Source organism: Pomacea canaliculata, linkage group LG3 (assembly GCF_003073045.1).
Source record: "Pomacea canaliculata isolate SZHN2017 linkage group LG3, ASM307304v1, whole genome shotgun sequence".
Lineage (NCBI taxonomy): Eukaryota > Metazoa > Mollusca > Gastropoda > Architaenioglossa > Ampullariidae > Pomacea > Pomacea canaliculata.
Window position 1 is genome coordinate 29831586 of NC_037592.1, and position 13342 is coordinate 29844927.

Consider the following 13342-nt stretch of genomic DNA (forward strand, 5'->3'; position numbering starts at 1 on the left):
AAATTAATCTTCTCTGGTTTAACAGCAAATGTGCAACTGTGAAGGTTTTCTCAGTGAAATGGGTATGTGTTAATGGATCCTTGTGTTTAAAGACTGATTTGAAGGGTTTGCTTTTTTGCAGATATTGGTTGATGTAGAGTGTAGACCATATAAACCTACACAGGTTAGTTTTATACCTCCTATATCTACTGATATCTGAAAAAACGCAAACCGTTTAGGTTGGTCTTTAAGAACATGTGAGTCTTATAAATATGTCATTATCACTCTCTAATTGTAATTCTGTTTTCATTTTGAAATTCTCTTTCCTCAAAGTTACTATAAAAAGCTCAAAACATTTCCCAAAAAAGTCTTATAAAGTTATACTTATATTGAAGAGAGAGACAAAACACATAGAAAACAAATTTGAATGAGGAACAAATTCGTTTGTTTGAAGATAACCTCTTTTTTTGACATGGTACAGATGCACCCTAACTAGCTGCTCAGACCAATAACAAAGAAACCCAATGAAGTAACAAACAAACATGAACAGTTAACAGAAATGCCTTACCTAAGAAAAATACAACCAGCATCTGTCAAGTGTTTCTTCCATACTTCAAACATGACATAATCCTTGATATGGGAAAAAGGTTCAATACATAGATAAGAAAAAGCTGTGATCACAACTGTTCCAATGGGAAAAAGTTATGTACATAAAATACAGCTATATAACATCTATCAAACTAATAATCTGTTAACTTCTCAAAGATTAATTTTTACCACTGACACTTTTTTCATTGATTCCCTAAGAATTTCTGAATACATGATTACACAGAAATATGCATGACAATTAAATCGACTATAATTATCAACTATCTATATTCTTAAGTACAGCACATTAGAAGAAACAAAACACAGTAATGGACTTGTCTTGCAGCTGAAGAGGAAATACAAATGTAGATGATATATTATTTAAATGTGCTGCTGGGAAATTCCACACACTATCTTGCCCACAGTCACATTTTTTAGAAGATTTCAGAATCATTCTTCCCAGACATCACCATAGGCATTCTTTTTCTTGCCAGCTGAAAAGAGAGGGAGACGGCGAGCAAGAAATTACTATGTGAAATAATTATTCAAAATAAAATGAAAATTAGCCTTTCTTTACTGTCCTCCCAAAGAGACAAAGCCTACCATTGATTGAAATATATCTTCCACATCACAAAATGTTTTGATATGTTTTAAAATAAAACAGAACGGTGAGTTGGCATGCACAAGCATGAATATTTTGTCATATATAAACAGCAGGAAGGAAATGTAAAATCAAAGTGCTTGAACAATCAAAGAGAAAAGGTGATAATTTTAGAAAAGACCACTTATATGACAGTATTGGTAAGAATTTGTTAAACCTCTAATGCAAAATTTTCACCTTTTTTAACATTAAAGCATTTAATCTTAAAAGCATTTTTCTTTCATTTTTTTTAAAGGTTTAGTGAGGTGCAACTGTTTTTGTTTTTCTAGTGACAGGGTAAAACTTAATGCAAGACACTATTTCCTCAAATCTGGGAAAATATTGGCCTTCTGTTCTCAAGATACACATCTACAAATATTACTATGCACAGAGGTCAACAACACAAACTTCAGGATTAGACATGGATTTGTTACATTAGGCAGATTTGTAGATAAAATAGGATCTCTGGATTTGATCTCTTTTTGTGTAAGGTAATGTTTGTAGGTGTGTCTCAGGAACTGAAGTAGGTATTTACACAGTTTAAGAAATATTATGCTGCAACAAGTTTGACCCAGTCATTAGAACACAAATTGCACCGTGCCAGGTTTATAATAGTTGTATGTACCTCTACTACTTGCAGAAGGCCTGTCAGTATTTTCTGGAGCTCTGAAAGCATTTTCTGTCTCAGACTGTACAGATGACGAAAATGCAGGAACAGACTCCTGTGAAGGGACCACTTCTGGAGTTCGGAAAGCCTGTTGGCGAAAAGGGTTGCGGGAAGAGGAACCCACAGCATGCTCATGTTCCTGTCTATTACGCTGTCGGAGCTCATCATATGACAAAGAGGGCTGAGTGCTCTCTACTGGTGACACTTCTTTAGCTTTGACTGTAAAGTTTGTGTAACCAGACTTAAAATAAACTTCATTTAGTATGCTATAAATCAATGGTATAGTGATAATTTGAAATCAAAAACTGTTTTCATAAACCATATACATTCATTTAAATAATGTTCCGTCAAAGGAGGTGTTATTTAACATTATCTGGTCAGATTTGCTCTGCAATTACTCATAAATACCATTTTGTACACTACAACACTTCTTATTCTTGAGTCAACAATTTTAAGAAAACTGTTTTGTCATATCTAGAAATAATACAACTAAGTTTCTCAAAATTGCATCATGAATAAAAACAAATAACACCTAAAGCAGGGTTTTTTAAGAACCTTCAGAAAACCTGCCACCTGTATCAAGAATAAAATATTTCCCCCTCCATTGGTATTAAAACTTAAGGACAGTTTCATTTCCATAGAACAGTAAAAGCCACTCTTCAAGCTGAATTATACTGGAATTGCACGTTTTTAATGGCAAGGGTTTAGCAGATGCAAAAAATGGTCGCTGGATGCATGACTAACCTGCAGAAGCTAGCTCAGATGCTAATCTTGCCAATGATGAAAGAGGTGAAGTTCTTATACACTCTTATTCAAAATCAGAAGGCAGACTCTTCAGTCACTGCTTTTTTGTCAGGTGACAGTATAACCATGCTGTTCGTTTTAAAGATTTCAAAGTCCCTTAACATTCTGAATCCCACAGCACAAGGCTGTAGCTTAAGTTTGTAACAGTGCAGATAAATCTACATCTGTATCTTAATCATGGCTGTCTAGCTTACTTAGCTAAATTTTTTTTTAGGAGAACCTGTAAGTTAGCAGCTGGTGCCCAAAATCTAAACTTGAAACCAATGGAGACAACATTATGAATTAGTGGTTTTCAGAACAGAGAAAGAAACAAATCCTTATATAATTGTAGAGGGCCGGTTAATCGGCATTTGGTAAGCTGGCATGGTTAGTCTTTAGAGAGACATGCTGAGGGGGAAAGAGGATACTTGGCAGTGATTGGCTAGGGTTAAAGCTCCTAATTGCTCCAGCTGTACAGGAGAATTGCGGCAAGTTTAGCCTTTTGAGAGGTATATAAGGGCAGAGATGAGACGAGACAAGGGGCAGAGACATCATAGTTGTAATGATGTAAAAAGAGAGACGAGTTGGACATCAGAGGTGAGAGTCAAACTGTGGAGAGTAAAGGTCGCGATATTTCTGCGGGCGCTATTCCTGCATCTTTTTTGAATGCGTGGGAGGAAGATTACTCCTCAGGAACATCACCACCCCCCCACCACCACCACCCGATCACATCAACCATGTAGATTGTTAAAATAATGGAAGGGCTCTGACATTTTTTAATCAGTGATGTGGGAAAATTACTATTATAACAACATCCAAAAATTTACAAACAAACCCATACTATCTCTATCTATAGTAGGACGAAAGCTATCATCCAGTTCTTTGACGTTTTGAGGTTTGCTGTCTGAGACATCCATGCTGCTGTAGACTTCTCGCATTTTCTCCTCCCGAGGTGAGCTATATGTCCGCACGGTACTGTCATCACCTCCATCCCTGGCATATCAAAGCAGCAAGAGATTTAATACAGTAATAAAATATTATTTATTGTTTTGTAAAAGAATGTTGAATGCAATTAACAACTTGATCAATTTCTTACAAGAAACTGGCTGGTATGACCCTTCCAGATAAAAAATGCGGATAATCAAATACATGCATTGGGAAACTACTTAACCAGCCTATAATAATATAGAAGTATGAGAAATAATAATAGTCATAAAGGAATGTTGTTCCAGATGAATGTTTAATCTCAAACCCAGGTAAGTGGCATCTGGTCATAGACAATGAAAAAATTCACATGTGCATCAACAAAAATGTGTACACTTCTTTATGGCCCTTTCATGTATTATGTTTATTGCAAAGTCATCGACATTAAAAGAAGATAATGAGAATGGTGTCTTAATTACACAACCTCCCCCTTCTACTCAGCCTTAATTTAAAAAAAAAAGGCAAAGCAAAAACGGAACTCACGCATCAATTGGTGAGCGCAACCCCTTATTCGTACGGATTGCTTGGGCAAGGTTACTGTTTGGGATCTTTTCTAGAATTTTTTGTTGACACGCTCTTTGGTAGGAAACTTTGCCAATAATGTAAGCCACAAAAACAGCCCCTGTAGCAAAATTAAGCAGCTTTATTATGATTATTTTTCCCCATTTTCTTTTGTTTGTCATTGCTACCTACATTCAGGATAGTAATAATGTGTGTTTAGTACCTGGAAGTGAAAGACAGTAATTTAGGTGGTAGAAACAACAGAGGCTTGTCAAGTTAAATATTCAATGATTCTGACTGATGTAAGGACTACTGCCTTCCATTTTACTATGAGTAGTTTCTTCTTTTAAGTGATATATGCATTACTTTGACAAATACATGAAATGAACATGTGAATGCATTCTGAAAAATATGAGCATTTGTGAATGTATGTGCATGCTTGCATTCAAGAAATGGGGGTGGGAGGAAGAGTATGCATGCACAGTAAAAACGAAAAAATAAAAACTAAGCAGAGCTTTATATGTTTTGGACTAATAAATATCTTCACATTAATAGTAACAGCAAACATTACCCAGATTTTTAAACAGAGCTCCAAAACGTGGATGTGGTTTTAAATACCCTGAAAAAAACAAAAAGATATTTCAGACTTTCACGCCAGATTATTCAGTTCTCTGAAATGCTTGCATGAAAATCTATTATCTTTTTAGGCACTGCCTTTATAACAATAATACAGAATCTTCAGGAAAGCCTCCGTAAAGCAAAAACTTTTAATAAAACACTTTTCTATGCATTCATTTCTGCTCTTTATTAAATGCAGAAAGGCCAACCCATCCCTACCTCTCCTCCCTCTCAAAAAAAAAGAGAGGGAAGATTTAGAGGAAAATGGTTTTCTTCTGTTTGCATGTGTGGATCAGATGGTACCAGATTCCCAACATGGTGATGACAAAAAGGAGAGAAATGAAAAGAAAATGCTGACCTTGAGAACAATCACACACACAAACAAACAAAAAATGTGCATCAACAAATCTGTTAAATGGGAAAAACTAGTTAAAAATGCACCAGTACTCATAATCAAAGTTAGTCCCATGAATAACATGAAACTTACCAGTCTTTACAAGGTAAGTGGTGCCGCCACAAAATGCTGCACCTAAAGGAACACCTGAAAAAAAAAAGTTGCATCTGTAGAAACAATTTGTTTACATGAAGATGTTTCCTGAGAAAGCAGGTGACTTAAGCAAAAATTATCAAGACAATAATTATTTACAAACATGTTTGCACGTTTTTGCTTTCTAGTTAATACCTATCATCTTTACAGCTTTAATGCTTATCTCTAATGGTCTTTATATTTCAGGATATGTTAGTATGTCAGGTAAGACAAACATCAACAATGCCTAAAAATAAAAACAGTTTATTGATGTTTTACTAATTTTGATAATAAAAACTCAATACAATATAAATTATAACTGTGTGACTCAAAGTCATATTCCAAATATGTACGTGTATCTATATTTTAAATTGCGGCAACCTTCACAGTCTTAGTTGCTGGCACAGAGTTAAACATAAACAAACAAAATGGCAACCTTCAGGACACATTCTGCCTGTAAGGAAGATGATTGTTATGAGTTAATATCCTTGTTAGTGATACAACACAGATTAGTGATATAAACATGCTGAATAAGATTGCTCGATCATAGAATTTATTGATAACTGTTGACACGAGATGCTAGTGATGGTTATTATCCCTATTCTTGTGCTGAGACTCTGTGAACTTGTTTGGCTAGCTTCATTGTCAAAACATCTACAGTAAGGTGACCAGATGTTTCGGGGGCGAAAGCGGGACACGGATGGTGTCGTCACCGTCAAAGAACGCCGAAAAAAGTGATTTTTAAAGACAACTGGGACATTTGATGGACTTTCCAGAAAGCCAGAAAGCAGGACATTAGGCGTCCCGCCCGATGAGCAGGCGGGACACAAGGTCAAAAGCGGGACTGTCCCGCATAAAGCAGGACATCTGGTCACCTTATCTATAGATACTTTTTGCTCTGACTATAGTTTGCATTTGTGCCCTTGTGATGTTGAACCACCTGAATGGCTTCATCCAATACTGAAGTTTCACCTAACTATTTTCAACTTAGTGTAAAACAACCTGCTAGTTCTAAGCAAGTGGCTTGTTTACACAAGCTTCAACCTAGAAGTAATACAAGGGCATTTAGCTAAATTTCAAACTGTGATATTTTTATGCACCACCTAGATACCCAAAGCATAACATGGGTTATTGCTTCTCATTAGCAACTTACCTACAGAAGAAAGGAAAAATAAAAACTAGTATCAAAACTATCAGCATCCAGCAACTGCCCTATGTCTGGTTGACAATTTATTTAGTTTTCTGTCCTTCCAAACATCACTTAATTAATTATTTCATTATTTTTTTTTAAATTTAACAGTAGCTAGTGAGTTGAAGCAGTGAAAACTTCACTAAATTCTAAACTTAATTCATAAATTTATAAACAAATTCTGGAAGATAATACAAATCAGGCATGTCAAATATATGGCCCACATGGCCCTTTGCAAGCACACTTGCAGCCTGCACAAAAGACACTATACACGTGTGCAGCCCTTATGACAGCACAAATGTGACCCATGTAGCTGACAGTTTACAGTTCTTTATATATTGCCCTGTATCTTTACAAATTTTTACAAAATGACAACTTAAATATAGAATTTAGTATAGATTGTTGTTATGTAAACACCATACTAACAATCATATGTATAAGTAACAGACTTATAGTAGTTGTGAAATCATGAATTTGCAAATAGCAAACAAAAATGTTCTCACATCGATACCAGAAGCTCTCTGTATTACATTCCTCAAGTACCTTCAGTTCCTCTTCGGTTAACTTTGGTTTTCCATGCTGCAAAGAAAAAAAAAATAAAGAACAGGAGAGAAAAAAGACATTAAACATTCACATTCTGTTCCTTTTCTTCTTTATAAAAAAACCCCTGACATTTAAGAAGCTACATACAGGGCCAACAGAGAGCCAGTAGATGACCTCTAAAGGGCCTGGGGAAGACTTCTCCAAACTCCTTGTAATTGTAATCATAAATTATTTTCCAGGTATATAATAATATGCTCACAATTCGATTGTCAACATCTACATTTCATTCAGTAACAAAATATAGACTGCAAATATTAGGACAAGTGCACTAGGATCTACATCATTACTTGAACTTAGAGTTGTTTACACACAGAAAAAATCTCCAGAGTAAGAAATGTTAGATCAAACTTTCTTTAAATGAAAGCAAAAAGAATAAGGAAAAAATAAATCCACTGACCAAGGCCGGGCCCCCTTACAGCTACAGGCCCAGGTATAGCATCCCCTTCCCCTTACCCTCCCCTCCCTTTTCATCAGGCCTGGCTATATATATTTAGCACAATGGTGGTTATTACAAATTCAATAAGAAATGTTATGCTGAGCCTGCCTCTACACAATGAAGCATGCTTTATCATTGCTATGATTATTTCAACTGGTTTTTGCAAATGATTAGTTTCCAAGTCAGCTGAAACATAAAAAATAAATTTTTAATCCTAACACTTCTTTTTCTTGTGGAATAGATTGTAAAAGAAAGAGCTTAAGATCTTCATGTTTCTCTTTCTCTGTGTGAGTGTGTGAGCTAAAAGGGGAGGAGGTAGAAAATACCAATCAAAACCAGATTTAGTACCTATAGAGCACAGCAAACTTCCCCTATTGACCCATCTGTTAAGCAGGAACCAGACCACATAACGATCTGGAGAAAAAAATGGAAAAACAAAAATCTGTCCCAGAGATAAATGACGTCACTAATACCTCACCTCTGAAGTATTTCTAGACTCTTCTACAGACACATATGCACATATATTTTAATAGCTTCATTGCGAGTGAATGTTACATATCTCCTGAAATGAAAGGAAAATCTTACCTTACTTTTATGCATTATACTACTGTTTATAGGCCACAAATTACAAAGTGATCCATGTCAACGGCTGAAGCCTAGTAATTGATCTTAAACAGTCATGTTTTATGCAATATATAGTAGTGGCATAGTAAACACACACACAGAGTTTATCTACTGAAATTCTGTAGGCCACATGTGGCCAGGTTTGCTGTAGCTTGGGTCAGCAATCAGCACAGTACCAAGGTTTCACACAAGAGGACCAAGACATTTTGTAACAAAGGTATGCAAACATGACCAATGGCCTATGGGCCATATCAAAAAAGGACAAACTAGACGTTCAACACTTATCAATGTTTAAGGACAGCCTTACGTATTATAGTGCTTCTTTCGGTACCGAGTTTCTTTTTCGTTTATTTTCTTTCCTTTCCTTGTCCATTTGCTAAGCTTAACACTATATATAAATCACATAAAACATGACAAGGACAAGAGTGTTGAGGGATATTTACAATATTTTATTCATAGACTGACGATAATATACATGACCTTGCACTAACAAATACCATATTACAGCCCTCTTTAAAAGTAAAATAAAGTAAAATGTTTTACATGCGGTAGGTGAGGGTTATTTCTCGGCGAAGGTGAATATTGACCACCCTGAGGTGGCTGCTGGAGTCCGGAATAATCAGCAGATCCAGCATCAGACGAAACTGACGCCATGTTAGTCTACAAGTCGCTTAGAAAGTCAGTGAATGCCCCTTGTGTGGCTAATAATTTTAACAGGAAAAAAAACAAAAAAAAAACAACCCAGAATTATTAAAATTAAAGTTATAAAATTATGTTAAAGTGCAGTTGAAAAATTTATGTTATGCGCTTTTTTAAATTTACAAATGCGGAACCTATCCGGCTGTAGCGACTTAATGTGTTTAGTTGACGTGGTCTCCCTTTGAACACTTACATCGAGATTAGAATTTTCTTTTGTGACACGTATGGTTCAGAGATAGTATGCATTTAATCCTTTTTTGTATACCTCCACAAATTCCTGTTTAATAATTGTTAAATGGTTTTAACTTGCTGTGACCAGTCGACTTTACATTTGTGTCAGTTCTTTCTCTGAGATGGCGTCAACCTCTCCAACATACCTGAAGGACAGTCTTTGTATCTAGAGTTATATTAGTAAGCTGTAAAGTATGCACTTTTTTGACAATGTTCACTATTTTTTAAGTATTCCTGATACTTTTGATACACTGTAAGCAGTTTATGGCCATCTACAGCATCGGAAGCGTCACCTTTATTGGACTGATGTTAGTCTTTCTCCTTTTGATTCTATGGAAAAACTTGAATTCCAAGGCGAAGTTGCCTAAATTAAACAAGATATAGCTGCAAGCAAAATGTGCTGTTCTGTTAATAAATATTCTTCCCAAAAATAATAAAATTATTCTGATGGTTATACCAATTGAAACTTAGGAAAGGTATGGCACATGAACTATCAAAATTAAGTCGGTCTGAAATGGTGAGAAATGTTTTGAATCAATGCTCAATCTAAATTTCAGGTTGCAAAAGAACCATTTACTCAAAAGTCACATCTAAATACAGCTTCAGGCCTATTCATGAAGGCTAGCTTATTTGTATACTATTTTACAAAAGGCATCAACTGAATTTAATGCATGATGTCAGCACACCCATTGGCCATGAAAAGTGTATAGTAATGCTTGGGCTCTGTTAGCAGTCTTGTGGCAGATTCATTTGACAAGAAAACTGTCGGTAATGCAGGGTTACCTTAGCACTTTTTCCAACTGGTCAATGGGACCTCGATTTATTGCTTGCAATCTACAATAAGCACAGAAAGCTTGCAAGCTGTAAAAAGGCATAAATTACTGGATGTAAAAAAACTTGTCTTGGTTGTATCCTACCTTTGAGAGGGCAAGGTTTATGTTGGGGACTGGCTTCATTTGTGTGCAAGGATCTGTAAGATTTCTACTTCCTGTAGAACCATCTCAATACAAAGAGATGCAGAAGGAGATTCATTTAGTTCTGCCAGGGTATTCTATTTCTCACACACACACAGAGATCTTTGGTCTTATTACTTCTCGACAATGATTGTCAGATCAAAACTTGTTACCATGTGTTACCTCATTGTTGTCACCAGTATTCTCCAATTTGCTCAAGTTTTCATCATTGTAATGAAATTTTATGGAGCATCTTCAAATCCAGAATGCCAGCATCCTGATAACCCCATGGGACTAGAGGTTAACTTGTGCTGGATAGTTTTTTATGACCTCAACTACACAAGGGGCTCCTTGTACTGCGTGAGAATTACATTTGAGATGAAAGTTTAATTTCTTTTTGGCAACCCTAGAGTTCAAAACATCTGTTAAAGGCTAAACTTTTCAGAAGCTTGCGATGGGAATAGTTCAACCTAAAGGAGAGAGAGCAGGAGCATGCAGTGCCAGCTGCCCTAGTAGTCATTCTTGGCTAATTGATCTGGCCTGTCAAGTACCCAACTTCCCTCAACCATATTGAATCAATTTATTTCTTGGGCAGTAAGCCTTTGAGCGCAACTAGTCATTTCCTTTCTGCATTTTAATTTGCCAACAATGTGTTGATCCAGCTGTCAAGAATAAAAATACATTGGCACAAACCCCAGATTTCATTCTCTCTCTCACACATTCACACAAAACCTTTCTGTTTCAATCTTGTCAAGGATAAAACAAATCGGCTAGCATAATGTGTCCTGACTTTTTATTTTGTTAAAACAGCTTATCAAACACTCACTCATTCAAAAATATACACCTCAGCATGCTGTATATTTAAACATGTAAGTCACAAATCACTTAACTCAAAAATTCAAGTGTACATTTTGTTAAGTGATGTCAAAACTCTCATCTACTATAAACAAAACAAGCCATTCATTAAAATTTTCAAGTTAACATTGTAACTACAGTATTGGTTTCAATCCTGATTTTGATGGCATCTCTAAATATTGTTCCTGGATATTTATAAAAATCATGCATTCCAAAAATCAGAATGAAACTAATCAGATACATGGGTGCATTAATTACCACCACCTTCTAACCTCTAAAAATGTAGTGTTTTAATGGAAATTTAATCACTTTTGTCAGTTTTGTCTGTTTTGTCAGTCTTGTCAGTTTTAGAACTGCTGTCCGACTCTTTTTGTATGGCAATGGTGCGCCCTTGTTCTTCAGTTCCACCTTTGACCTTGCCTTGGATGATGAGGTAGCCATCATCTGTCAGACGAGAGGAGATGGTGTCCTGCTCTACCTCCTATAATGGGAACACATATTTTCAGATCATTATCGTGAAATGATTTTCTTCACAATTCCTTATTTCCCCAAACTCTATTTCTAGAGAATTTTGAAATACAGGCAACTCATGTTGCATTTACTAGGACTCATTAAAACACACTGGAGGAAAAAACCCCGAATGTTGATCAACCCTGGGAACATTATAATAATTAACTCAAAACCCAGTGTGGTGTCTGTACAGATAAAATTTTGACATTGATTAAAAAACAAAAACAAAAACAAAAGCAGCAAGTACAGATTTAGGAAACCTAACAAGGGATAGGGGCAACATGATTAACAGGAGCTAGTTTTCAAGTAGCTGTGTGAGGCCAAGACCAAGAGAAGGAGTTTCTCAACTTTCTGATAATGCAAGAATTGTATGAAATACACAATAATGGTTACAATGTCTAAAACCTTTGCACTTGAAGAAACCAGGAGAGTTAAATTATGAGAAGGGATTGTCAAAATAAACATCGTAATGATCATTTGCACCTTCATAGATATTTACTTTACCTCTGGCAGCAGGAATTCACGTGTAAATTCTCTGGAGACATATCCATGCTCATCAGCCTTCTGCTCATGTTTGCCAGAGATAACCAGGCGGTCCTGAGCAACTTTGACCTTCAGTTCTTCAGGATCATAGTGAGACACGTTAATCTTTAGCTGTAAACCCCTCTTGTCACACTTTGCCTGCAAGCATATGATGGTTTACATTTTCACAGGTATTCCTTTGATTCCCTTCTACATCATTCTGTTTCATTCCTTTGTTTTATTTTGATAAATGTAACCAAAATATATAGCTGATAATTTATAACTCAATACACATGTAATTTTTATTCTATAATTTCGTCAAAAGAACTGCACTTATTTTTTTATAACGGTTTATTTACACCAGTTTGCAAGAGTTTTCAAAAGATGAAGGGAAAAAAGTATAAGCTATTTGAAAATTATGTGTTTACCTCCACAACCTCAGCATTAGGACCAGTCGCCACACTGGGTCTGAAGTCTGCCCATGTCGGCAACATGCGTTCCAGCTGATTGAACGTGTCTCTGATGTAATCATCGATTAATCCAAACGGTCCAGAAGAACGAAATGGGAGATCATCCCATGGATTTCGTCTACGTTTGACAAATACTGGCAAATCTCGTTTGGTGTAGATATGTCGAGCAGGCACCAATGCACGTCGACAGGCGCGGACTGCTGGAAGCAAACTCCTGCTGAACATCGCGTCGGAAATGTAGTACCTCTGTCTTTTAATCGAAATCTGCTGCGGAGGTTGATATACACCCTCTTCGTCGTCGCTTGGGAAGCCAAAGTATATGTGATGCAAGTTTCGCTTTCATTTTATCCTTCATAGTTGCGCAGTTTCGAGAAAGGTCGTCTGCTTTATTGACATGAAGTTCATTGGCTGCGTAAAGTAGGACGCAACTTCCGTTCAAAGGTCAGGGATGTTTTCGTGATCTGGTACAATCTCGAAACTTCTATGAGATATCTTCAACATCAGAGATGTTGAAAACATACCGTTACATGACGTAAAAGTTTCTAGTCAACGACACATGCTGTATATTGCGCAGACGATCGATGTTTGTGTTAAATGACGTTTTGGTAGCAAACTAGCCTTGGATTGTAAGGGGAAATAAAAAAGAGTATTTGTAACTTAATCGTGGTTACATCCCCTCGATCGTCTCGCGAGTTTATTTTTGCAAGATGGTTTTTAGGGTCTTGAACATTTAATTGAATACACTAGCCTTAAAAAGAGCAAATACATATGTTGGTCGTTTATCGTTTACATAAGTGACCTGCTGTTTTGGAATTAGTTGTTTAGCGAATTATAACTTCTAAGTGTTGTAGATTTTTTGCAATTCACTTGCTTCTCCGTGAACCATGTGTGAATATGTGCTGTATACATCTTCGTTATTATTATATATATATGAGAACGTGTCCTTAGAATTCGTTGCTTGTTG

General features: G+C 36.1%; 2 protein-coding genes across 3 annotated transcripts; both read right to left on the reverse strand.

Annotated features, from left to right (window-relative positions):
* Window positions 1-344: 344 nt before the first annotated feature.
* Window positions 345-8839, reverse strand: LOC112559991 (OCIA domain-containing protein 1-like). 2 transcript variants are annotated; one of them, XM_025231527.1, is made up of 8 exons: window positions 8682-8839; window positions 6979-7054; window positions 5248-5301; window positions 4714-4761; window positions 4125-4263; window positions 3493-3650; window positions 1833-2093; window positions 345-1061 (listed from the first exon to the last, which is right to left on the reverse strand). In XM_025231527.1, exons 1-8 carry the CDS (start codon window positions 8790-8792, stop codon window positions 1018-1020), a joined length of 891 nt encoding a protein of 296 aa, XP_025087312.1. In that variant the 5' UTR covers window positions 8793-8839; the 3' UTR covers window positions 345-1017. The 2 variants fall into 2 exon arrangements, with proteins under 2 accessions (XP_025087312.1, XP_025087313.1); XM_025231528.1 differs by having other exon boundaries at window positions 3499-3650; window positions 8682-8838.
* A 1958-nt stretch (window positions 8840-10797) lies between these two features.
* On the reverse strand, window positions 10798-12764 carry LOC112560541 (alpha-crystallin A chain-like). The gene is made up of 3 exons (XM_025232458.1): window positions 12337-12764; window positions 11891-12067; window positions 10798-11357 (listed from the first exon to the last, which is right to left on the reverse strand). Exons 1-3 carry the CDS (start codon window positions 12601-12603, stop codon window positions 11178-11180), a joined length of 624 nt encoding a protein of 207 aa, XP_025088243.1. The 5' UTR covers window positions 12604-12764; the 3' UTR covers window positions 10798-11177.
* Window positions 12765-13342: the final 578 nt, after the last annotated feature.